Here is a 27,833-nt window from a genome sequence, read left to right as displayed (position 1 = left end):
AGTGCGGTGCACTTGAAAGGCGAAATAATTTAACATCTTATCGCTCACGCAGCTTGGGCGATAGAGCCACAAGGCAGGCGATGTGAGCTCCGAAATGGGATTCTATAAATAACGACACGCTTCTGTTGCGAACGCGTTTGATATTGCCTCAGCTCAGGCTGAAACGAAACGGCTTCTTAGTGGTACACATACGTGGCTCTTGTCATAAAGACAACATATCCGCTGACACTGTGCAATACAAGGTAGCGCATAAGAACGTCGCCACAGTCACAAAGCAGTAGACACAAGGTGCGAGAAACCCTCTAAAAGTGAATGTGCTCGTTCACCTGGCGAGCTGCTACGGTAACCTATTTGCAAAGTTCTGACTTGTATTTCAGAGCCCGGTGCTAAGGAGGAAACTAAGAGGAAAAACTGCAGTCCAGACAGAGACGAAATTAGGAAGATTAAACGAAGAGAATATTGCCTTGACGAACGAAAGAGCATGGCAAAACTGACGAGATGACACATTAATGACAAAAGGAAGAAAGGTAATCCTGTTTTCATAATTTTGAGTTCTAGATTGTCGTTTTGCTCTGAAGAGCAGAACCGAAGGAAGCTTCCGACCCCGAAGGTGTCCCTGGGATCGAGAATGCATTTCTCTCACAGTGTAAGCGATGCGCGCCCTTTTTATTCAGCTCGTTCGAAAATTATGTTCTAGAACCCCGGTAACTATAGCAATTTCATGGGGGTGCTCTTAATGTTTCATTTTGAAGTAATTACAATCGTGTCCATGTCCAAAATCTTCATGCTTAAATTTCCAGTCGTCTTGGCCGTTTGGTTATGCGTTTATAAATACATAACTTTTTACTTCCGTAATTAAATGTGTTCGGGTTTTGGAGAAAGAGAACAAAGAAATAGCATAAAAAAGATGGACAGCTACAATACCTGAATCTGAAACGGCAACAAATAAGAAAATGGCACGAAAAACAGAAACGCAAACAAAGCTGCTGTAATGGGAAACAATATGGAAAGTCAAAGTATGTTCGTGATACTTTCCACCGACATTTTTTTTTAACGTCGGGTACCAGGATGCTATATATCATTAAGTTCAGTTAACGGGTCTGTCCCACGACCTACTAGATTATAACGACCATGTCACAATCAGCAACCTCTATGAGGAGCCCGTCCGCACGATCCGCCAGGGGCGCTACTCATCGGCACGCCACGATTGGACGATGGAAATTTGAATTCTGAACGCTCAGAAGCGTATGTACGACTACCGTAGCAGACGACAGCGATAGCTCCAATGAAAGCGCCTAGAATGATGATGATAATCAACCTCAGAATGAAACATCTGGGGAACGTCCATCGCTTGTACAGAAATACTAAGGTAAGCTGAAGTACAAAGTGTTGTAGAAGTTGAGGAAGCAATAACTGGGACGATGAGAAGCGCCACCGCTAGCTTCCAAAAATGCGGCGCTGGGAAGGGGTGCCCACGACATGGTCGTTATAATCTAGTAGGTCGTGGTCTGTCCATGTAAACGACGCCGATTAGTGCAAGGGCATGGCACAAAGAACGCTCTTTGAAAGCGCATAGCGACTAAAGTATTCGAGACGAGCATGGTCCATACTACAGTCACTAAATAAGCTTACTTAGTGACTCTAGTCCACACCCTAGAAATACTTACTTTTCTCTCCTACAACCACCGACCTGAAGGCTTTACACTGGACATGCGCGTGTGGTCCGTACTGTCACGGACGCATACCGAATACATCGAAGTGTCACGAAATCGAACATTCTGCCCCATTATAGAGGTTGTGGGAAGAGAGAGAGAAGGATACGTACTTGCAAGTGGAGTCGTCCCCGGGAAGACGGCAGCAAAGTTCGCAGGCCTTTGTGACTGGGTCCCGCGGCCTTCGTTTACATTGGCAAGACTGGAGACCGTACGCGATGCAGATAGATCCCGTACATTCCTGCGTTCCAGTTAACAACTATGTCACTATTGTGATTCGGGATGGTAAAGTGCTTAATTGAGCAAACTTTGACCTGGCATTGAAAATTTTGGGATAGATCGACTACTAAATATGAATATCGAAAAAAAATTGACAACGTACTGAGCCTTACCCCAGCCTTTGCCTCTATTTGCCAAGTATTTGTGAACTATAGGAACATGGCACTATTCGAAACTAATATGTGAAAGGGGCTTTTGATTCATACTCATTTTTCAATTAGAACATGTGACATTAGAACATTAGAACATGTGAAAAGTACGAGTTTGAACTGTTGTCATAACCCAAGGTGGGCAATACATTATGCGGGTTGCCCGCGCTAGTTGTGTAGGGAATCTTATAAAGTATAGCAATGCATTTTTACCAATTACAATAAATGGCGATATATATTAGGTCAAGTGACCCACATTATGGGCCCTCTGGAAACCTCCTGCGGGTATAGTCCTACTTCATATTTACTAATTAACGTCTTTTAATTATGAAATACAGAAATTCGGTCCAATGTCAACAACTATTCCTCTTGGTAATCGAAGTCGTTGCCGTCGTTGCCGCCAGTCAAGTCGCCCTTAAATGAGAATGAGAGCAAAATCTGCTGCACTTTTTTCTCCCTCGCACTTAAGGGGCAAAGGATAAGGTGTGTTCGTGGCGGATATACATGAATGACATCCAAATCTGCCGTTGCACATTGCCATTTCTCCATTTTATAAACTTCTGTCCCTATATAATTAAGTGCAAACACCATCTATGTACCATTAAAGCTATAGCGACACTGGAGGAGCTGTACTTACCCCCATGTAACATACAAATTCCTCGTTGCAGATAGTTTTATTTGGTTTGCTCGTAGACGACGGGCATTGTGGTCCCTCCCCAGTAAGAACAGTTAAGAGTAACATCGCTGAAAACAGATTTCATGTTCACTGTTTGTAAGCATCCACGAAACAGTTCGCTTCAGCTATGTCGCGCCTTGGCTTTAGTAGGTGACCTTCACACCGTACGAGCAATAAGGTCGAGAACGAGCGGCTCCCTGCGTGTGGAGGTCCATATACAGTGAACCCTCGTTATTATGACCATGGTCGTTCCCGAAAAGTTTGGTCATAACGCGGAATTGTCATATTAACGGGGGGGATTTGCAGAGGATTCACGGCATTGTCCCCCAGGAGTATGGTCGTAAAGCGCGTATGTCAGATTATCGGGGGTCATATTAACAAGGGTTCACTGTACATTCTTAAAAATGAACTTCACCACATAGCACGCTCCTAGCCAACCATACCCCGAATGACAACGTTCTCGCCCTAGATTTGTTGAAAACGCGAGGAGGAGCCTATTTTGTGCCGTGCATAATGGCACAAAATAGGCTCCTCCTCCCATTTTCAACAAATCAGGGGCGAGAACGTTGTCATTTGGGATGATGGTTGGCTAGGAGCGTGCTATGTGGTGAAGTTCATTTTTAAGAGTGTACCAGTGGCGTCAATAGGGCATGCGTCACCCGGTGCCGCATGCACCGTTTTTGTCACCCTCTCTCTCAATAATGGATCCATTTCCATTCCAGGTGATACACGACATATACAATATCATACCACGCGCAAAAAAAAAAAAAAAAAATCACGTACTTGCAGGGGGCTCCTCATGTTATTTTTGGTGTTGCCGCAGAGGAGGCGCAGAACTTCACCGCATAGCACGCTCCTAGCCAACCGTCATTCCGAATGATATCATTCTGTGCATTGATTTGTTGAAAATGAGAGGAGGCGCCTATCTGGGACAGATTATCTTGTCCCAGATAGGCGCCTCCCCCCTGTTTTGAACAAATCATGACACAGAATGATATCATTCGGTATGATGGTTGGTCAGCAGCGTGCTATGTGGTGAAGTTCTGTTTAGCAGTGTGTACTGGCGCACGCGTCACCCCCTTCCGTCGCGTCACCCGGTGCGGACCACACCCCTCGCACCCCTCTAGTAACCCCACTCGTCCATACTGCAATTATTTCTTGTAATCTCTCTTGATATGCGTTTGTTGAGAACCGCTGAAAACCGTGTAGTCGTTGGCAAAAGACGTTACGGTCTCCACCTGAGTATTCTTCATATTGACGTCCCACTCGAGAAAGCCCGCAACATGAAAATAAATTTTAAAACCCTTGCCATGATACCTTGAGTCGCACGGTACTTCTTCAAATTTTGCGCACTGTCTTTGAAGCGTGGCTAAGGACCATGTAAGAGGCATTTGGTTGCCAAGAACTCAATTAGTAGGTTCTGAAGGCTTTGTACAACTTCCAATTTGCATTCGGGCTCTGTTAGTATTTGAAAATGCAATTAACTAATTCATTAGGGCTGATGCAAGAAATACCTTCACACACGCAAGGCGGCTGTAAACAACATCCTGCCAGTTTCACTCGCGACATCTTTTTAAAGCTTGGTTTTAAGTTACCTTGAACGCTCTACTCACCCAGTGCTTACCGAAGAGCTGGCGTTTTGTGGTTTAACTATACATACACATGTACAATTACATGTCTAGTTTTCAAAAGGTGCCCAATTATTCTCTCGCCTTTTACCGACAAGAAGAAACTACCCCTACTCGGAAGTGTTTCCAATAGAGTTTCTTCGCATGACGTCATCCACAGGAGGGCTCCGCTGTCCCTAGCAGATTTGCCGGCCTAATGTAGGTCCGCTGGTTTTGACTGTCCAAGACTTCACCCACATCGCATGCACTGTGCATTATGTGTTTCAAATTCATTGTGCTGTGTCGATGTTATTTGTACCATATCCAAGTAATTTCCATATTTTCAACGTTGATAGTCCTCTAAATAGCATATGGCAGCGAAGGAAAACCGGAATGAAACTTCGAGGGACCTACACCATGGCGGCGATCTCGCTTTTTCGAAGCTATAGTGCCCTCTTGAGGGGTGACGTCACTGAATAAACTTTATTTGCTGCTATTCGAACTGTTGTTGGGTACACAAAAGGATATTCGCAGTAGCTGGCGCTACGGCAGCCGTTGTCGCCTCGACACTTGTCGCCCATCTTCAGAACACAGTCGTGGGTACAACAAGGTCCTTGGCTTGGGCTGGAAGGGTACGATAACATGCTCAGTGAAGAAAGGGGCACGACGGAATACCGCATACCAAGTGCAGGGCGAAGGACCATGCACGTAAACACAACAAAAGGGTGCGCATTTGCGTCCGTGTAGCTCTTCCCTCACCCGGTGCTGCAATATACGCTCACCAACTGGACCGGTACAGCTTACGTGTGCTATTTTATGCCCGACGTAGCATTAATTGCATACTTTACAGGATAACTACAACACGCTTTTTAGAATAGAAGGATATTTTTACAACAGCATGGAGAATGGGCTATCGTCTCAAGTGAAATAGGCACTTGGTTGTCTTGTACAGGCGCCCTGTGATTCTGTCTATTTTAGCAGAAGCGCAAGCCACTGTAACTGGATTGTTACCAGGGTCATAATGGCATACACACATTCGTACCATTTCAGCTAATGCTAACAAATCCAGCGATTATCTTAGGCGGAAGTAAACTAGTAACGGAAGAAGTGCAAGGGCGCAGGCGAGCTGGTACATGATAATACTAAGGGAACCCAGAGACAGGGGAAAGAAAAAACACGAAACACACACGATCTCAGAAGTAAACTAGAGTGAAAGGTACATCGTGTGGCACCTTTGCAGGTAAAACTAAGCGCAGAACTCGAAATAATGCATAACCCTACTATGAGGTTTATCCTGAACGACTACAACCTGCATTGGTGGAGAATGACCCACCACATCATCATCCCATTTATGTGTGTGTGTGTGTACAACCTGCATAGCAGTACACTCTTAAAAGAGAACTTGACCGCATAACACGCAGCTAGCTAACCCTTATCCCGGATGACATTGTTCTATTTCATTATTTGTTGCAAACGGGAAGCTTTTTGTGACACTTTGCAGTTATGCTAATTGTCATAAAAAGGCGTACGCCGCGCGCTTTCCACAAATCAGGAGTGATGGTTAGCCTTCAGCCTGTTATGTGGTACAGTTATGTTCAACGGCAAGCCGGTATCACAGATATGGGATGCGCTCCGCAATTCGACACACTCAAGCACAGACGCATGCTGTATGAAGCATATCGTTCTTTCGTATATTGTTTTACGCCTGTCATGACATGATAGTTACGAAATCCCTTCCGATCTTCTTCACACATTAAAAACCAAAATAAAATCCATCTAAACCACAATTATCGTTTGATAACTCGTCCTTGCCAAGAACTGGAATCACCTTTCAAATAATATGTAAACAATTACTGACAGTTCAGGTTTTCAAGGATCGTTAACCAAACAGTTTTTAGCTTCTGGTAGGTACTAGCTCCACAAAATGAAACGCCCCCATCTATTCTATTATGTTTTCTTTTTTTTTATGTGTGTGTGTGTGTGTGTGTGTGTATGGCTATCATAGGTTCCTCATTACAGTTGATGTCATCATTAACTTATTTTACAAATGTCTACTTTCCTTTGTGCTGTATTCCCCCCTTATGCAGTGCTCTCGGTCCTATAAAGGAGCAAAGAGGTGACACTTAACGCGGCTCGACACCCTGTCTCTTTCGTCAGGCTATCCATTAGGAGCCACCATGCAAAATATTTTCGCTGCGCGGTGTATTGTCAGTGTGCAATCAAGTTTACAAAAACACCCGGAGAAAGCAGCCTCAGACGAACGGCCCGATCACCTCACGTGACGTCGACAGCACCCCCCCCCCCCTTCTCGTGCCGTTCTGCTTTGCTTCTTTCTTGTCCGATTAGGCGCTTATACCCGCCGGTCTACGTCACGAGTCACATGATCGGCCCTGCAGGGGGATAGCTGACATCCTGCGTATCCTTCCTCTTTCACTCGTTCGTTTACGCGCTCCTTGAAAGAGTGGAGGATTTTTGGAACGCGCGCTCCAGATCACTGCTAGTTCTTGGTTTCGCAGGAGGTTATTTTATTTGCTGCAAAACACGCCAGGCCGAAAAAACACCAACAACTTATGAAGTGAAATTATATTCAGGGTTTCAGGCTCCGAGCATTAAATTCCAGAAAACTCGAATAACTGGCTTTTCTAGGAGTCAGTTATTTAGGAGTTACCGCAGTAAGAAACTCGATTCAATTTACCGGTTGCGTTGTCTGGCCTTTTCAGGACTTACCTAGTGAGGCAATACTGGCTCAAATGTATGAAATTTATAATGTAAATTTATGTGAATGCGAAACAGACATTACTTTTACTTTTTTTTTAATCCTGGCATACCTCTAAAAATGTACACTAATACTTGACGATAAAAGAGCAGCAGCTAAAGAACATGTTTCATATGCATCTTTTTTGTGAGAAACAATACTACCTGACCGGGGGTGTTTGCCTTATGAGTTTCACTTTGCCAAGTTTCACTTTGATCCAAATGGTTGGAACTATGGTTACACTAGTTACCATGGTCACACTATTACTGTTACCAGGACTATATAGTTACACTATTACTTCAATGATGTTGTAAGCGAATACCTGCAGACGACATTAGTCCTGAGACGACAGGGAGGTTCGTCCCGTGGCGGATTGGAGCGCATAGGAAAGCAACAGGGCTCCAAGCAGTCGTCCTCCCAACCGCAGTCGCACTCTTCTCCAGGCTCCACCACTTCATTTCCACAAATAGCGTCTTGAGGTTCTGCAACAGGAGTAACATTAAGATGATGCATATTGATATGTAATTACACAGCGTATAGGAGCAGCAGAACCGATACGATGACGATCTCTTACCAGAAAAGCATCCTTTGGTATTTCTCGCCTTCGAGTTGAGAACTGCGTTGATGCCTTTCAGACTGCAGGGTGAGAACCGATTGTTGTTCTTCTTGTCTCCTGAGGTGGCGTGCGCGAACATGATGTAGTTTCCATTTTCTCCGCCAGGAGTGCACGTACTGTCATCCTTGGGGTCATGCTACAAATTAAGGTCAAAATGGCTGCGTGACCGTCTTCCCTCTTAACCATATCAAAGGACATCTTAAAAGAAGGAACAAAAAGAACACGCTGTATTCTTAGAAAACGGTGTCCTTGACTATCAAATGTGCCGCTGGGGATATTTTTAGATGTTATAATGCGTTTTGCATCGCAATGTGCATCAGTTCGCTATGAATATGTACAATGTACGAGTGTCTTCCATTTTTGAAAGAGATACAATTAATAGGTAAATTCCTAAATATCCATTCACTAACAGTATGTCCTCTGCCAATCACATAGCACTCGAAAAAAAGAGAGAAAAAAAAAAAAAAAACAGGAAGCCTTGTACAGTGTATCAAACGTCTTCAAGAAACGGCGGGAAGCTGTTACATTTATTACATTCATTCATTACATTCATTACGCGAGCCCCCGAGATAAAAAAGTCCTCCACGCAGGAGCCGCAGATTCCAATGCCTAAAGCAAAATACCCATATGCTTGGCCCTAGAAAGAACAGATAACCTATTAATTCGATGACAGAAAATGGGTTTGCATGTGGGTCACGGCAGGGCGCTAAAACTGCCCGTAGGGAATCGACCGATTTGAGCCAGTCCAAAAGATTACGCTGCGATAATGACTTGCCGTGTTCTTTCTAGGCTGTGTATGTAAATAAGTAAAGCTCAGGCGCTCTCGCTATTCACTTATCGATTCGCTCCTCTAGTGGAGCAGCTACGTAGGCGTTCAATCAACGTACGCCGAATATTGATGAGTATTTGTCCGATAAACGACATGGTAAACAGCATAAGTCTACGACGGGGATCATTTGCTGCGTCACTTATTGCATCAGAGCTGGCCTTGTCGACTATCGATAACGTGCAGCAGAGGGGCACGGATTGTTAGATGTCGATAAACGCGAGATGTCAGACACGACACGACAGTACGACAATATCTACCCATTCGCTAAATAGAGAACCTTTGGAAAAAAGATTATTATTATTTTTTTAAATGTGTGGTTAACTTTTTTGAGAAACAGAACACGAGACCGGCGTACTCTTTCTTCGGTGCGACACCCTAGCGGCCGGCGGAAGCGGGCGAGTTCACTGCTTCGGAGGGGTGGAAGCGTGCGCTGCTAGCGACACACAGTGGTGGTTCCGCTGTCGCTTGGGGGCTTGGGTGTGTCTGGGAACTGCAAGCTACCGCTGTGTGCCGATAACAGCGCACCCTCCTACCCCTCCGAAACACTGAACTTACCCGCTTCCGGTGGCCGCTAGGGTGTCGCACTGAAGAAAAAGTATGCCGCTCGGGTGTTCCGTAAACTTTTGTCCCAACCTGTATCTATCTACGTGTCAATGAGAAAACATGTAGGAAGGAACGGAAAGAGAGTGAGCGGCGTGTCTCGTTCGTTGATTGGGTCTCTTGGTAAGTAGTATAGTCGGAGACCCGCTTCCAGCGTAGCGTAGTGGTTAGCGCACTCAACCTGCAATCGAGATGTGCGTGCTTCGATTTCCGCCGCTGCTTGGCTTTTTCGACGTCTGCCATATTCCAATATTTCATGGTGGTCAGGTACCTTGGGAGCAGTTACTTTCGATCATTTATACAGAGCAATTCTTTTATTTATTTATTTATTTATTGTCTGCGACAGATTTCCCTAAAAAACGCAGCTTGGATGCCGAGTTATGACTAGGCGGACATCCTCTCGAAGGGAGTATGTAAATCCACTAGGTAACTGATTTCTATATATCTAATTCCTTTACTAAACCTTTAATTGAGGGCAAAAGTGGGACAAAATAATCCTCGTTGGAAGCTTTTTTTTTTCAATCCTGAAACGAGCACGGACGTTAACATATCCATCGTCCAACTTTGCTATGCAAATGAGCCAAAACCAAAACTACGCAGATCAGGAACGCGGGAGCGCTGATCCCACGTGAGAGGGCCACGTGCTTTAGAGCCACGGAGATGATTGGAGTAGGTGCTGCTCTGGCTGGCCACATCAGCCCAGTGATTTTCCCAGCACCGCCCGCACCCTACTCTTGCCCCCCAAAATCTTGCAACCCCCCCCCCAAATACCGACCAGAAAGGCCAAAAACGCCACAAAAGCAGCAGATATCAGCGTCACCCCCTCACCCTCACCCACCCACCCACCCACCCCAAAAAAAGAACAAATTCGCCAATACAATTTCAAGCACTTCCGGTTTATCCGAAAAACTCCGCTGTTGAGTGGGTCTCGTAACTGACATTTCAGCAAGAAGAGCCCCTGGTTGAGGGGGTTCCGACATTGCCTCCCATCCCAGGTTAGAAGCCCCCACAACAAAGAAGGGTGGATCTCTTGAGCCTTGACACAAATCCACCTGACAATACAGGGAGCATCCGTGTAATGCGGGTGAACTCCATCTTTGTCTAGAGACACCTCGACGTTGGAGTCACTGAACGGGAGTACACTGTTTAGTGATTCATTCTGCTGGATAAGACAGCATTTTGAGGTCATTTAGGCTATTTCCGAGGTGTGCGCCTATGGTTTTCCTTCCCCCTTCCCACAGATGACGTACAAATTATATTCTTGAAAAGGTACTATGCAGTGTCATGTATGCCAAAGGGAGTCTGGCCATTAATGCGACCTGCCTAAACCTGGAGCACCACCCACTTTTGGAGCTCTCTGGCCAATTAGGACCCAAACTACAGTTCGCTATTAATCCCAGGCTATCCAAGCTTCACCTGTGTTCACTGGGTGCCGACATTTTCTGGAAACTAAATGGGATTGGATTGAATAGGATATTCCCTGACTACCTACCAACATAATGGATTTTGGGGCCACTTTTATTGACGCCATCTAGACGGAGAAGGGCATGTCGGGAAGACGCAGAATAGCAGAAGTGCTTGCTAGCAGAACTGATTGACCGGCAGAATCGCCGGTATAATTTGTATTTTAACTATGAAACATAACAAGATTGAATCAAGAACGGGCAAAGATGTGTATATGAAGAAAAGTCTGTCATAAAATGCTAAGTTCGGGGCATCCGTAGCGTTTTTCTTGCGATTTGCTTGCCATCGCTGTCTTTTCTAGGCCTAACAAGGACGCCGAAACATATTCTTTTCACGTAAACATCAACACTGGAACGTAATTTAAAGGTGATTTGCAAGATAATTGCAGCCGAATGTACACTTACGGAATAAAATTGAAGTAATTTGTGAAAAAAAGTAATGAAATCCTCGCTTCGCTGTTCCAAGCTACGCCGCCATTTTCGGGAAAATTTTGGTGTTATGGCGGCTGCACAGAAACAGCAGCCAATGAAAAACGTTCAATTTGATTGACAGGTCGAGCCTCTTTTTGAGGCTCCCCCAGACTCGCTTTTGCATACACGGCACTGGTAAGACGCGGTTGCACACGTCGCCTGGTGATCGTGACACGAATACTGGTCGCCGTCACGGAGGGGGGGGGGGGCCCTTGTCCCCCCCTAACTTTTAGAAACGTAGGATTCCTGAGTACAATTCCTGGACAATGTAGTTGCGGGTGCCGTTGACGCACTCCCCCCCCCCCCCCGCTAATATTCTGCCCCCCCCCCGGAAAGTATCCTGGCGGCACTCCTGGATACGAATGTCGTTGTCTGCAAGTTCTGCCACTTCGGGCCGGGCCTGTCCAGGCCGACAAACATGTTTCCGAGAGTCACGCTTGGCCGGGTCACACAGCTAATTCCGCACAATGGAGGACTATTAGTTCATATCACACGCTTGCGTCATTTACGTGCATATATTTGCAAAGACAAGCAAAGGACACTGCATTATGCGTATGATTCGACCCTCTAGAACATTCTCAAAGCCACTTCGCATTGCTCCTGACTCCTCACGTATTTCACAGTCGCGTTCACAAAGCTTGGTGAGAGGGGTAGGGATTAGAAGAAGGAGTTTGCCGACAGAATCCTCTACCTCCGCAAAAACTTGATGGTGTGTAACGATAACGCCCTTGCACGCGTGCGTTCTGGATTGAATTTGGTCTCGTGCTGTTGCGGTGTTAAACCGCCAGCACTTGTATGCTGGTGGCCTTGTCTTCTCTTCTGATAAATTTACCTATAAATTTGTTTGATAAGCGCTAGAAATGCGTACCTCACGGCTGGAAATACTAAGCCGGGATCTACTCGCTGAGTCACCGGGCCGGGCTCTATTCGCTGAGATACCGGGCCCGGCTGGGATGCATAAAAACATGAAGGTCCGAGCCCGGGCCGGGCCATTTTTCGATGCGCCCGAGCCGGGTCGGGCCCGGAATAGTCGGCGCGTGCGGGGCTCTAAATACACGGTCATAAGAAAGAAACGACGAAAAACTGAGAGTTCTTAGCAAATAACAAACTCCGAGAAACAGCCTGCAAATATGCCCGGAAAAATCGAGACCTAGTTATAGTACATGTATAAACATATTTAAAGAACGAGCATGATAAAAGGAAACACAAATACCCATAAGGATTAGAGAACTATTACTATAACAGGTAGTCCTCCAACTTGACGACCCAACGAGTTTTATATAAAGAAAATTGCCTCAGGACGAGCCGCTGATATTTCGAACAGAGACTGTTCTTCTTCTGGGCACCATCCTTATCATTGGCATGGTATTTGATAAAGGATAGAGTACGACGTGTTAAAGGTTCATGTGAAAGGTTTAAAAGGTGCAACCGCTTTCAGTTTTGTCCTAAAACTTGACAAGAATGGCCGTTTTTGCCCCCTTTTTCGGTCGTGGGTGAACCAATAGGGCCCATAGCATCTGCAGTACTGTGTTACTGTAATTACTGTAATTGTTACACTACGGGAAACGTGTGTGCCTTATTTCTGGAAAGTATACTGGCCAACATTTTTGTACGAATGCCTGTTCTCTTTAGTGTGTATCGAGGACAGCAGGTGGGTCAGAAAGCAATACCTGGCCGACCACACTATGTTAAAGAAATAGTCACTCGTGGTCCATGTTATAAAGCGTCCATGGAAACGACACTGTTTAATTCAGAGCTGTAGTATGGTTTATGGCTCGTCGTCAGTGTGTGTGGACCAAGCAAGTCCTATACTTTGACCTGCCATTACCGAGAAGGCATAAGAAAAGTCGTAGTACGGAACAAATCCTGATCTCATATTGATCGATTTAAGTGTTATAGAGTAGCCTGCTTCGTATTTGTGGAAATACCACCTCCACCTTTTTATTGTGCATTCATTCATACGGGGAGTCATCGCATCACCAAGGCTGTGTGCTGGGACCTGGGAACCATACTCGTCGAAATATTCTATAGAACATTGTAGTGTAGACCTAGTGATGAGTTACGATATGTGAACTCATCTGGGGTGGTGGACCTGTGGGTATGTGCGTGTTATTACTTACCGGTGAGCCGAAGTTGTGTCCTATTTCGTGTGCCAGGGTCACGTGGGACACAATCGGGGGCACGTGCTTGCCGTAGTTGAGCAGCGTCACGATGCCTGTGTTCAGGCTCTTGAGGCTGCCCCGGTAGTGCTGCGGATACAGCCATACATATCCCTAGAGTCATCCTTTTCTTGTTACTTACGTATAGGTTATGTTATGTGTATAGGTTACGCTATAGGGTGTGCTCAGGTATCTTTTTTCTGCATTCATTCTAGTCAAGACAAACCAAATAGTTGTGGTAGATCCAAGGTGGCAGTGTTGCTACTGATAACTGAGGACCATGCAACGAGTAAAAATGCGTGCGATCCATGCGAGAGACACTACATGCCAAAATATCTACGAGTTTCGAACGCATCAACGTGCCAAGTTACAATAGCTGCGTTTACATGGGCGGACACGTCGACTGAAGGCACTAGACGACTGATCGTTAGGGTCGACTGGCGGCGGTTTACATGACTGTCGACAAAGGCGCCATAGAGCTGTGCAGGATTCAGTCGACTGATCCTCGACTGAAGCGCCACCCTCATCTTTGAATTGTAACCTTGAAATTTAGATACGTTATACACAACTTTGTCATCGGGTGAATTCTTTTACTTCACATATACTTTTGCAGCCTTTCGGCACACCATTGTGTTCATAATCAGACAGGCATCACTTGCATATATGTATTTTTACGGACTGCATGGGAGTCCGCGCTGGCTGAGCTCCCAGCTATTCTTCTCCTTCTTCTTCTTCTTCTTCTTCCACCACCTCTTGCCATCATCCACCTATTCTATTCTGAGGCGAGGGATGACGAGGCATCTGGCAGTTACGTATGAGAAGTGACTGCAAATGCCTGGTTTACACTGTTGCATTTTCATGCGTTACGGATGCGGCGCGACACGGTTGTCATGACAACGAAGCACGACACTCCGAAAAGCACACGCACCGCAAGAGTTGAGCTCGACCGAAGTCTATGCCGTACGGGCTACCTGCGGTACCTGCTAGTTGCTACGGGCTACCTGCTAGTTGACTGTCGCGGTTTACATAGCGGAGCTCAGTCGACATTCGTCGTCTGAGCTACCCAACGCGAGCGACTTCTCTTTTAAGTCGATATAGACCGGTTTACATGCAGACGACGCATCGACTTCAGTAAAGTCGACTTGCGTTGCTTTCATGTAAACGCAGCTAGCAAATCACTAAGCATGTACAAATGGTGCACAAACGCAGATGGCACTACGAATGTTTTCTGAAAGTCTCTCTGCGTTCACGTATGGGTGTACCAGCTATATGTACCTATGCGTGTTGTGCGTACCTGTGCACACCACAAAAGGGATTCAAAAGACGGAGGTCAGCATACGCAAAACATCGCATCGTAGCTTCAGTCAGCTTCTTCTGCTTTTGCATTCATTGTTGTCGTGTTCTGGCTCCGTCCTCTTTCCTAGACGCTGGGAAAGCTATTGAGAGTCTTTCTTATAGCTCACGTTTTCATGCAATATGTGTACTATGTCTTTTTGTACATCGTTCACATTTGTGTCGTCGTCTTGATCATACTAAATGGATCGCTCATGCCCACGGGACGGGGCTGCGTTTTTCCTGCACTAAGTGCTCCCTCCTGTATGTCGAAGGGAACGATTTCCCAGAAGAATGCAACCTTGTACGCGATATTTACAGACGCGGGACAAAGTACATCCTTAAGCTCTACTACCGATAGCTTAGATGTAAGCTTATCATATATCACCGCGGAAGGTTATCGACGGAAAAGAGTGTTTGGTTGGACTTTGGTGCCGCTTATATGGGATATTCTGGAATACTTCTATTGAAAATAGCTTAGGTGCAGTTGGTAATGGCTTATTCCTGAACTGTGCATTCAAAAATGAGTAGCGAATGTAATATGAGAGAAGCAGTGAAGCCGTAGCTACAGGACACGGGCTTCAAATATCAGGCCTTAATCCCCCCCCCCCCAAAAAAAAAACGGTTGCAATCACATTGTGATAACAGTCTTTCACGTTGCTACAGCTGTTACATCGGGACGAACCAGTATTACCCTCTGTTATAGAAGAGAGAAGAGTAATGGAAGAGTGAAGTATTTAACGGCAGATTCGTCTGAAGATGGTACGTGAAAGGTGCCGTAAACAGGTAGCATTTCTTTGTGTTATATTATTGCAACTTAGGCAGTGAAAACTCCGTGCAATTACTAGCGCTCAAAGCCAAACGGCGTTTGCATACGGATGAAATATCCACTGCGCTCTTTCGCTTTTTAGCTCCGCCCTGCGCTCTAACTTTACGTCATTTTGATGTAGCGCTTCCCTCACCAATTACGATCGAGTGTTCCACGTATGATTTTATTTCACTTGCGGAATTGGACTAGATGAATATGAATCCTCTTCTATTCAAAATCTAAACAGTTACAACCTCAAACTGAAAAAGAAATGCGTTCAATTTAGGTATCACACGCGCACTACGTTTTCCGCGCACTAGCACGCAGTACACCGCGAGCGCAAATGAATATCCGGCGCTACATTCCCGGAATCTTATACCGTCCTCGATAAACTGCACCGGTGCGCCCCGGTGCGACCTGGTGCGGCTTGTCGTCCTCGATAGCTGCACTGGTGCGCACTGAACGTCCTATGTTAAAGGAATGCACCCGTTCAGTGCAGCACTGAGTTGCCCCGAACCCACACCGAGAAAACCGGCCGAGCGCCAGGGTGCAATCCCAAGAAGCATCGCGATTTCTGGAAGCACGGCGGAAGGCGCTAGCGGCGAGTAGCTAGGTGTAGCCGGGCAAGCAGCAGCAGACAGTCATCGTCAGCATGGCATTGGATCGGTGCCGCCCGCCAGGTGCTGCTCGCTACGGGTCGCGCAGCCTACGAGCCACAACGAGCACAGATCTCTAGGTGGCGCGCGCTATTATCCACCTGATCCACCAGTGCAGTGCAGTTTCATATTCGCCCAGCGCACTGCCAGTGTAGAGCGCCAAGCACCCCGGTGGTTTCGGAGTAATTCCGATGCACGTTTATCGATGACGCTATTAAGGGCGGGTTACATGAAGCGAATATGCGACGAACAGTCGGCGAACTTCGCCCGGCGTCGTTCGCTCGACGCCTGGCGTCATAAATATGCCGCCGGCATTCGATCTAGCCAGGCCAGAAAATTTCGCTCGGCGTCTGACGCTCCAGGAAGCGGTGGTGGTGGTGGTGATGGTGAAAGGGCTTGCCGTTGTCGGCCGAAGCGGCCAGCTGGAAGCGCCTGGAAAACAGCCAATTAGGGCTCCTGGTCCCGACTTCCGTCTTCCGCTCGCCGTACGTAGTCGTCATCGTCCTCGCGCGTTCTTCACCCGTTGTACCAGGCCCAGCACCATCAATGACATCAAAAGCGGCGCGTCTAGAATTTTTTCTTGGCTGCCATGTCGGATGCACCCATAACTTCCTTTTCCTTTCCTCTTTTTTCGCAAGCTCTCTCAACTTCATGAGCAATAGTTTATTCTTCAAAAGAAGAAGGCGCCTGAGGACCCCCATATCAATCTGGGCAGCGGCACTTTCTCCTACGACTGTCTCCCCGCGCAGTGTAGCCAGACGGCACTCTACTTCCGCGCGCGTTCCACGAAATAGGCAAGTAAATGTGATGACGGCGCCAAAAAGACTAAAAATCGTTTAATCGACTACACACTTTTATAGCGTAGTTTGATTATTAGAAAGCAGGAATAATAGTCTCCAAAGCTTGCTTGTTCGTTTCATCTTTGACCACAACGTGTTTCACTTGTCTGGACACACTGACAGCCCCGCAACGAACGCGCAGCGACATCCGCTGCTTCTTCGCTCCATGTAACGCAGTCAGCGAACATTCCACGTCGTGCCGCCGCACTTTATCTTGCCGCCCGAAGTTCGTCGTAAAATTTCGTCGCACGTGGTTTGAGCCACGCGGCATCGCGTCACCAGCTCGCGTGGCACACACAGTGGATAGCGTGCTGGCCATGTAACGTCGTGACTTGGAGGCACCCAGGTTCGAATCGTGTCATGTGATAGCAGCCCAATTTTTGGCGTTTGCGCCAGCCGGAGATGTTGAAGATGTCATGACGTTGAATTTCGGAACCACGGAGCGCAAAATGTAGTTTCACACAAACAAACTGAGCGCTCCGACTGACAGCTGATAATGAAGTATCTTTATTGGCTGGTAATTTGAAACGTCATGTGCGGAGCTCGGCCCCCCGATTGGACGGCGAAACGCTACGTAGCCATGTGACGTATGTGTGGTGGAGAGAGTCGCGCTGGTTACTCATATTTGAAAGCACTTATATGGGTCACTGAGCTGGCACGAGCCGAACGAATTGTATATTTAGGTATTATGATCTGTGTTCTTTCATGGGGTGCCATTATTTATGAAATGTTTGGTGGCCTGTTTACGGCCCCTTGAACCTCGCTGCAAGGAGCCTCGTAATACGCTTAAAATTTCGTCAACTTTCGGTCATTTTAACGCAAGGACACAAACATGGATGCCGGCTATATCGCTAGCATTGCCTTACCGTAAGCACAAATGTATAATGGCTTATTCCCCGCGGAAGTTCTAGATCATGCAGCTCATGAAACGCTGAGACAGAAAGTTCCAGAGCGGAGAACCGGAGGAATCTCTTGAATTCCAAGTGCGAAGCAACTCACAAGCTAATTGTTTCATAATATATGAAGCCTGCTCATATGCCTAATGACACATCAACTACAGCGACACCAGCCACGACAACTGTTTTTTATTTCATGCTTCAAAGTACGTCTCTGTGCAAGCTTGCGTGCTCATTCAGGGATGAAAAAAACCATGCAAGGGCATACTCGCTAACAGTAGGAAGGTAGCATGCCCTATAGGGAAAAACCTTCGTTACCCCATTCTTCTCGCAGACCCCTCCAGCATTCTTGAGGTCCCCCGTCCAGGCGAGGCCCAGGGTGCCGCCCTCGAAGTCGCGGTAGGTGAACATGTAGGCGAGGCAGAAGGCGTCGTAGTCTTCCTCGGAGAAAAGTTCCAGGAACTTCTCTACACCGTAGTTGCCCGGGAAGCGGTACTCCTGGTCGCGCATGGCCTCTGCCGTGTGCACCTTGATCCGCTTGATGAGAAACGAGATGTTGTCTGAACGGCCATCTTGGTCAAAGTCTGAAAGAAATGGAGGATACGCGACAGAGTAAAAAAACAAAAAACAAAACAAAACGAAATGAGTAAAGCAAAAACATTGACTGATTTTACCGATTGCTTTTATGTATACGTGGTGGTATGCACACTAGTTTCTTCCTTGCGCATCTCAGCTAAATCCGCATAATCGGCTGTGGAGGTGGTGGTGGAAACAGCTAGCATAATCATCGAATAACGATGAACGCTTGTTGCCTATATTCGAGTCTGTCGTTTCGTTGGTAAGTTGGTTAAACAATAACACACATCCTATCTGGGTCTTGTGATTACTGTGTTACGCGTGTGCCTTATTCTTTTCCAAGAGTATATAGCTTTTAACTCTAACGAAGCTAAAATGTATATAGCCTATTGGAAACAAGAAACATCGCCCCTGCAGCGGCGACTTCGTTCCTAGATTTGGCATTCTCCAGTTACGTCACGCGTACAATTAAAGGTACTGTACCGTTCATTGTATCGGTATTGTACCGCGTACCGTTGAGGAATATTTACGGCTGTTCGGAAAGGCGTTTGGGGCGTAGTTCAGTAGGCACCACTGGGTTTTAAGTATGATCGAAAACGTTTAAAAAAATAAAAACTAAATATTGCATACATGTGTCAAAGAGGGTCGCGTACCGAATCGAAAAATATACGCAATATAAAATCGTGTGGTCTAGAACATTTCTTGTATGCGATTGTTTTTCACCATCTAAAGCAGACACAGCCTTGCTAAGCCTAACGGATGTGGAGGCCGCCATCTTGTGAAAGGTAGGCTGGCGTTGGATTATATTATATTGTGTTAGGTTACGTCAGTCAGGTTCGATTCGTCTAGTGTTCGAGGGGGACGGGGTAAGGGCTGTATGCGATGCCGGCATCAGACTGTGCCGCCAAAGCAATAAGCATTGTGGACTGTCTCGAAGAAACCGGCAATAAAAATTAACTTTTACACGTTTCGCACAATATTCTACCTTAATTTTTGTTCATTTTGCCTGTGGGTGTTTTATTGTGTTTCGATAATAAAAGAAAAAGAAAAACAGTGGTCCTTTCAGGGAACTACATCCGGCGTTGGACTTTAAAACAAAAAGACCCTGGATGAAGGGCCGCGCCCAGCACTTCTAAAGATTTCTAAATTTTTCTTGTTCCTGCATCGTCGTTGTAAACTGTGATTTAGCTGTTGTGTGTATGACACTCTGTACAGCGTTGGTGGAATTCGAAGTCACACCCTCCCTAGATCTGCTGAGTATCATACCTAGGCCTCCGTCCGTGTATTACACTGTGTAATTTACCCATACGCCAAAAAAGCGTTTTGATTCCTCCAGAAAAAGCTGCTTGTGCTAAACACAGTGTGAGGAAGATCACCGATCGCAATCATACCCATCGCTACGACCATCGCGCGAGACCGCGCCCAATTCATTCTGGTCTCGGCCTCCATCCTTTCCGGCTGCTATTAAAAACCCTACCTCCATTGGCTACACCTGTCTCGGGTTTCTGCCTAACAATAGTTTGGTTATCTACAGTAATAGGGCTTGCTGCATGGCCCAGAATTGTGGCGATGTCGAAGGGTGGCGCATCCTATACTAACATCACAGTTTATGACACGCGAGAAAGTGTGATGTCGATGGCTATCGTCTATGCTGTGATCATCTCTTGGTGCTCGTGTCATGGCCCACAGCCAGCATTTAATTACATCAAACTAGTGCTCTACGTCAAAGTAGAGTCACTAAATAGGGGTACAGAGTATCGCATTCCTTTTCCGCACCAGAGCCGCAGTTCGGTGTCCGCGATTGGGCCAATCGTGTCACGTGGTTTCTCCTTCCAAGAACGTGCCGTCCATGTTGAGTCCCCTCCATCCAAAACCAGTTTCGTCGGTTGCGTTGCGAGCCTGCTCGACTGCGCGGAAAAGGGGGAGATTGGCATCCCATTGCTAGGCGACTAAGCCGCCCAGGAACCAAGATGGCGGGCTCGCTCGCCGGCGTGGATCAATGTCACTACTCTGCTTACTATTTAGTGACTCTACGTCAAAGTTAGTCTATAATCTGCGTGCTAGACAGAAATCAGGACATTATTTGTGACATTCGGCGAACACGCACGTCTTTGCACTTGTTCACTACTTTTTGTGACATCCAAAAATTTTACATATCGTGACATAATGCAACGTAACATTGTTACGAACCACGCACCGCACTTTCAGTGTTATAAGCGTCACGCATAGTCGTATACCCAGGTGAATGATATTTGCAAGTGGAGACCATTCACAAGTGGTTAAACAATTTCCAGTCGCATTTTAATTTGAGCACATACGGCTCCTCCTGGTCCATAACAATGAGCGTATAGCGGAAAATATGATGAATACCGTTCACGCTGCATGGAATTCATTCCGTATTCATGCCGCTTTGAACCGCTTGTGTATTTGCCCTTTCTCAAACTGCTTTACATCAAGCTACGGCTAACAAAAGATTCAATTTTCTCCGTCCTTTTTTGTTTTTGCTTTCGGCGATTCCACTGAAAACGCAATCTATCGTGCATGTATTCAACGCGCTGTAAGAATTGCCATCACTCTACGGCATTATCATCATCGAAAGCGACAGATGACAATTTCTCTTTGTTCAAGCAGTCGCTCTCGATTGCCAGCCTCCTCGACATGTGCCTGATTACATTCTCCATTGTTCCGTCTGCGAGTCCGGTAATTTGTTAGTCGCTGTGCGAAGTGATTCTGGAATGAAAGCCATGGACCAACACTGGTGCAACAACGAGTCCGACCCATTGTTTCAGCTTAGGGTGAAGATTTGTCATAATCATAACGAGGATTGTAAAAAATCACAGTTTTTATTAAAAATAGCCAGATTTATTTCAATTGAATCGTATTTACTTGCCTAAATCAGTTCTTTTCTTTCTTTTATTTCTTTATATATTTTTTACAAAGCGTGTTTGTCAAACAACAAACACCACGCTTGTGACAATTTGCGAAATAAACGACGACGAGATAGATGGAACAGTGGTGGCTGATATTTTAGGTTACGAAGATGAAGAAATGCGCAAAATACTCTGTTGGTGTGCCAAAGCGAATATCAATTGTGTTTCATTCGACCCTTTCTCACTCGAGAAAAAAAAAAGAAAAAAAAAAAACGCGGCCCTTTCCCTTCTCCTTCGTCCTATCTACGTGGCAGAGACAAAAAAAAAATTATCGCAATGTATCGATAACAAAAATGAAATCCCGTGATAGACTGCTTCGCTGCAAATTTGTTTTGGCTCTCTGCTAGGGAGACCAGTACATGCCGGCACAACGGGTTGACGGAAAATGTCACGTGGCTACAGCGCTTTCCATATGACCGCGCCCTCGTGAGCACGCCACAGGGAGTGCAAGTTTGGGGCGCAGGGGACGAAAAACCCGCATATAGTCATCGCAGAATGTTGAAGCAGTACGAAGACATCTGTGTGGCACTTCGACAGGCGTACGAGTGGCCCAAAGAGTTCCAAAGTGGAGTGTCAAGTTTGAGTTGAAGTCACTGGATTGGGGAAAGTAAGGCCATACTTTCCCGCCTCGACCGTGGAGAAACAATGGCGGGTTGCAGCATTTGTTTACATACTACGGTCGCCATTGTTGCTCCAAGGTCGCGGCGGCGAAGATCAGAGGATGACTGTACTTTCCCCAATCCAGGGACACTAGCTTGAGGGACGCATTTCACTGCGGCCGACCTCACCCTTCGACGCCGCCGAAAAAAAATCCGTGAAATCGAAGAGCTCATACAGGGAAACTAGCGTGTCATCATCACTGACTGAAGAGTTGAACGTTAGTCACGGCTCGGCGCACCACATTCATGACATTCTGCAGTACCACAAAGTATCCGTCAGGCGAATACCAAAACAATTTACCCCGACCTTGCGAGACGCTACTGCGACGCTATGAAGCCGAGGGAGATGGTTTTCTTCGACACATTGTCACCGGTGACGAATGCTGGATCTGCATGCCCAGTCAGAGACCAAGTGAGCAAGCGAGGAGTGGCGACACACTACGTCACCAATACCAAAGAAGTTCCTGGCAATCCTAAGGTGTCCACACTCATGCTCACGGTCTTCTGGAACCATATAGGCCCAATAGTGGAACATTACATGGCCAAGGGACTCGTTGAGCACAGTGCATCATACTGTGATCTGCTTGAGAACCACTTGAAGCTCACAATCAGGTCAAAGAGCCCATACTGGACCAATATTGGACCAATATTGGCGTCTGCTTGCGGCGGCTGCTACGACCCGCCTGCAAGGCGAACTGGTCGTGACGTCAAGCACAGGGGATGTGGCCGATTGGCCGACGGTCCTTTGCGAGCAAATTGCAAAATTTGCAAGCAAGCTTGCAAACTTCGCCATGAAATATGTTTTAACTTGACTTGTAGCTAAGATGGCATCAAAGCGCTGTCCTCGCTGACAATTTGCGCTTCGCCATATTTCTACGGATTTCGATGGCAGATATACGACAGCGTCGTTTGTTGTCCAAACCGAAACCATGCGCCCCATGTGGTCCCCCTGGGTGAGTGCTCCCGGTCGTCCACAACTGGCTGAAAGAACTGGATGTTAATGACGTAAGCTCGATTCAAAGGGATGTATCCGGCGGTCACGCCTCGCTATTTTTGTGTGGTAATTGCGCCCCTGGTACCACTGACGGATAAAAGTCGATGTGTTTATGTGAACCATTTCATGCAGAGTACTCGGAATTCGGGTAAATCATTTCATGGTCCCTTTAATATATACGCTACTTAAGTAGGTCAAGGGACTTTTTTTTCTCTTCTGTCACATCAAACATTACATCAAGAGACTGCACGTCGCTCTAAACAAGGCTTCTGACTGTTCTGAGGAAGTCCTCCAATAAGAATCCCTCTGGTAGTTACCTTTTATAAACAAAATGGTCAGGCAAGTAAATGAAGACAAATTTTCCATTTTCTCATTCTTTCTCTCTTTCTCAATTCTTACTCAAATTATCATTTCTGGCTCTGTTGTTGCACCCACAAACACGTTTTGGAGTAGCTGGTCCTCACTTGGTCGGGACTAACCTCTCCATATTTTGCTTTCATGTTCAATCAATCAATCAATCAACCAACTCAACAAATTCTCCACCATACCTGTGGTCTTGTAGATGCTGTTCACCTTCTGCACGTGTCGAGTCATGGTTTCGATGCAGGCTTCCTCAGAGCCCATCTTCTGAAAGAACAAATGGTCCGCCTGCAGATACAGCATACACGTTGTCTTCTTAGGGTCGATCACCACGTTCTTCCCCACCCTGTCCCCGCTCGCCCACTGCGTCCTCTGCACTGATCGAATACCTAACGCTGCAGAGTCCGACACTTCTTGTTTGTAGTGCAGTGCGTCTCCCTCACGCCAGTACAATGGCGGCTGGGACACGTGCAATGCGTCCTCCTCCAGACTTCGACGAAGACGCCCGGATGGAGTTGACGATGACGAAGGTTCCGCGTCACAGTCTGGTCTCTTAGAGAAGCAGGTTACGTTAGCCGGAAAGCTGACGTCCGACGCCTTGTAGATGACGGAGTGAAAGTCCTGCGGTTCGTCGAAGTACCTCCCCGCAGGTTCTACGTAAAAAGCCTCGCCGCTACGAACTGTTATGACGCCATCGAAATGGCCGTCTGTTGTGATGACGCCTTCAACAGAGGATTCTTCGTCGTCTGCAAAAATAGTGCAACGAACGTGGACACACTATAGACTCTTATTTCACAACCTCCTCGTATAATGCTTAAGCCTATCTGCGACTAACTGGGTTCTATCCATTGTGCTGGGCATATCAGTCAGCAAGTTCCTCACCTTCCAGGTACCCCTTGAGAACCCTTGAGGTGTCGTACGATATAAGACCTCTACTTGATGATTCAAAGGCCACGTCCGGACTGAACACTGAGGTGTCGCGCTTCATACGCAACTTGAACAATCTGTGTAACATGGAGATAAGAGTAGATCAGAATACCCGCGCAAGCTTTGTACGCACATATAACAAGAGGGCTGCTTTGGCTGGTTATAATGGTTGAATCATGTCCACACAGATGTCTGGCAGCCTGATATTCGATGAAGCACAATGCAATAGTAACGGAAAGGACAATAATGTCGGTTATACTGGTTATGAAAGTACGGAAAGAAATAGCCATGCAGACCTGTCGAACGGTGACAGTTACATTCCGCTGTACGATGTATGCACAAACCGTACCGCGACGTTATTGGCAATTTCCTTTCGGACATATCTCATATGGTCAAGTCAATGCTGGTACGGTTCCTTTCGGTGTTTCACACAAACTGGACATGCATGATTTCATTTTCATGGCACCTAGCTCCGTTGACTAGTAGCTAACAACCCATGGATACTTAGTACTCAGATTCCTCCGTACCGCGATAATTTTCCCTTGCATATGCTCTGCCAGCTGTGACGTCATATGGGTCGAGCTCTGCAAATCTCTTATTTCTGTAGCGAACATCAATAAATATATGACATTCCTGATATATATAAATATATGACCTGCTGTGGGCAGCAAATTCGAGCCTAATGTCTAGCTTTGGCGATCTCTTGCTTCGGTGGTGCTGGTCTCTGAAGCCGTTGTGATTGAAGTACAACGGCTCGAAGTGACGGATGTGCTCGCTCAGCACCAGACCTGAAACGGAGGAGAAAAAAAATCGTAAGGAACGCTTAGGTTAACGCGGGTTATGTCAAGGGTTTCGGGTTCCTGGGCAGCGTTCAGACGGGGCAACTTTTTCCTGCAACTATGAGCAATTTTCTAATTGCTGGCATTCGGCCGACACCTACAACCTCCAGCAACACGATTTGCTCGTAATGGCTCCCCGACCGAAATGTTGCTCGGGCACCGGCCAATCAGCGAGGGGAGTATTGCAACGTGACGCCCGACGGCGTGGTGTGTGATTTCGTTCGTGGGTTCCTGGGTTCAAATCCTGCAGATGCAGCTGAGAAATAACTCTTTTTTGTTTTTTGTTTTTTTGCTGACGCCACCCAAACATATCAATAGCCATTTTTTGAAGATAATGGTGATCTTTTGGGGTAATAAACTGACTAAGATTTGATGAACAGCAGCTAAAGAGAAGACACCATCAGTTGAATTCGAACCCACATTCTCCGGTTGCCGTAAAGTTGCTCGTGGGTGGAGCTACCGAGTTGCTACGTATGAACACGGTCTCGAAATTGCTCACAACACGTTGGTTCGTGTTGCTGAAAAAGTTGCCCCGTGTGAACGCAGCCTTGGTTTTCTTTATGCACATTCGTAGGTGCTTTCTCGAGTTTATTATTTTCCAAGATTCAGAGTTTTTCACCGTTTATTTTTTATATCTGTGATAATATCCAAAATTCGGTGAGAAAGTGGCAGCTGTGTAGCAAACTACTCACACACACACACACACAAAAAGAAAAAAAAACAAGAGAGAAGTTAAGAAACGCCTACTGTTATGAGGCAAAAGCTGCAGGCAGCGACATCTGTCTCACGATCACCTGGCGACATTAACATCTCGGAATCCGGATTTTTTTTTTCTTTTTTTACATATAGTCGTCCGGGAGCTTTGGCTTGCGCACACCTTACATTCCGCGTCGCAACAGTTAGCTATCCTTTCAAGGGGACAACTTTTATGTCATCTGTGGGTAGTTTCATTTTAAATCGAACAACGTCTGAAAGTCGTATTTTTTAATTCACCCAGAAAAAATATATGTTAGAGGACAGCTCAAACGACGCAAATCGCGCCCCGTGCGACGCTCGTGCATGAAGTAGTTTCCGCGTAGGAGAGGAGGAAATGCTCAGGCTGCTTGGGCGCGCTTTCTTCTGGACCGACTTTAACGGGATCTAGCACCGCTGATTTTATGTCTAGGAACTGGAGGTTTTTTGTGATTATAGGCTTCACCATAGATACTGTCGACAGCCACCCACAGAACTCTGAGAGCCACAGATTTTCTGCTAAAAAATGCCAAACTTGGCGTAAACGTTCAAAAAGGCCAAACTTTGTTACCAATTTTCTTCATGATGGAACGTCTGAGAACATCGAGCTTAGTGCCATTCGATAGGACGTTGAAAGAGCTTTCGTGCTGTATAAAGTTAATTTTTCTCAGCCCAGTGGTTTCTGTGCTATTAGCTTGAGAATCACACATGGTAGGCGAAAATTGCCAATGTTGCATCTCAATTTTTTCAAAAATGCCATCTTCGATTTCCTTGATTATTTTTGAAAAGGTGGCGTCATGTCTCCACTTTAGACGCCAAGTGAGATAATCCTTTATTTTTGCCTGAGAGACCCGCAGCGATTTTTTTTTTTGTCAGGCAGGGTGCATGAGGCTCCGGCCTTGCGCGCCCCACCCACGAGCACGAGACCTTTAGCCTCCTCTTTGCTACAGGTGTTCCGCTGACGGAGAAATCAATGACCACACTGCGTGAGCTTGTTGTAGTGTTCCCAGAGCGTCACTTTACGTTTACCCAATGGTCTCCCAGTTCCGTCAGGCTCATTCAAACCGTGGGAGAGCACATGAGTTGCCTGTGCGCCCTTGACGAGAAGCCCCAGTTCGACGAACATACCGACAAAGCAGTGAGAAGAAACGAAGCGCTTCGTAAAGATCTTCATCCACTGGTAACATCGTAGCTTTTGTTTCAGGTTGTCTCCAGTCCCTCAGGCAGTATGAAAGGCACATCCTTTTCATTGGCAAAAGAACGATAACCGAAAGTTTCGAAAAACATAAAATGTGCCCATTGCGAGACCCCTGAAAGTGATAGGTGCCACCATTGGATTAGCATGGATTAGCATTGGATTAGGGCGCACAGGCAACTCATGTACTCTCCCACGGTTTGAAAGAGCCTGACGGAACTGGGAGACCATTGGGTAAACGTAAAGTGACGCTCTGGGGACACTACAACAAGCTCACGCAGTGTGGTCATTGATTTCTCCGTCAGCGGGACACCTGTAGCAAAGAGGAGGTTGAAGGTCGCGTGCTCGTGGGTGGGGCGCGCAAGGCCGGAGCCTCATGCACCCTGCCTGACAGAAAAAATCGCTGCGCGTCTCTCAGGCAAAAATAAAATACTATCTCACTTGGCGTCTAAAGTAGAGACATGACGTCACCTTTTCAAAAATAATCAAGGAAATCGAAGATGGCATTTTTGAGAAAATTGAGATGCAACATTGGCAATTTTCGCCTACCATGTGTGATTCTCAAGCTAATAACACAGAAACCACTGGGCTGAGAAAAATTAACTTTATACAGCACGAAAGCTCTTTCAATGTCCTATCGAATGGCACTAAGCTCAGTGTTCTCAGAGGTTCCATCATGAAGCAAATTGGTAACAAAGTTTGCCCTTTTTGAACGTTTACGCCAAGTTTCGCATTTTTTAACAGAAAATCTGTGACTCTCAGGGTTCTGTGGGT

At 46.4% G+C, this 27,833-nt stretch overlaps 1 protein-coding gene across 2 annotated transcripts in view; it reads right to left on the bottom strand.

Moving 5' to 3' along the window:
* LOC135386091 (disintegrin and metalloproteinase domain-containing protein 10-like) overlaps positions 1–27,833 on the bottom strand; it is a 100,177-nt gene that overhangs the window by 15,819 nt on the left and 56,525 nt on the right. For both annotated transcript variants that reach the window (XM_064615818.1, XM_064615819.1), the window contains exons 3-12: positions 24,949–25,081; positions 24,249–24,370; positions 23,555–24,112; positions 18,166–18,431; positions 13,278–13,406; positions 7,753–7,930; positions 7,501–7,660; positions 4,952–5,047; positions 2,778–2,859; positions 1,826–1,953 (exon numbers count right to left, since the gene is read on the bottom strand). In XM_064615818.1, coding sequence (XP_064471888.1) covers positions 1,826–1,953; positions 2,778–2,859; positions 4,952–5,047; positions 7,501–7,660; positions 7,753–7,930; positions 13,278–13,406; positions 18,166–18,431; positions 23,555–24,112; positions 24,249–24,370; positions 24,949–25,081 — 1,852 coding nt within the window. The remainder of the gene's footprint in view (positions 1–1,825; positions 1,954–2,777; positions 2,860–4,951; positions 5,048–7,500; positions 7,661–7,752; positions 7,931–13,277; positions 13,407–18,165; positions 18,432–23,554; positions 24,113–24,248; positions 24,371–24,948; positions 25,082–27,833) is intronic.

This window comes from Ornithodoros turicata, chromosome 2, assembly GCF_037126465.1.
Source record: "Ornithodoros turicata isolate Travis chromosome 2, ASM3712646v1, whole genome shotgun sequence".
Lineage (NCBI taxonomy): Eukaryota > Metazoa > Arthropoda > Arachnida > Ixodida > Argasidae > Ornithodoros > Ornithodoros turicata.
This window is presented reverse-complemented; position numbering and strand designations above follow the sequence as displayed.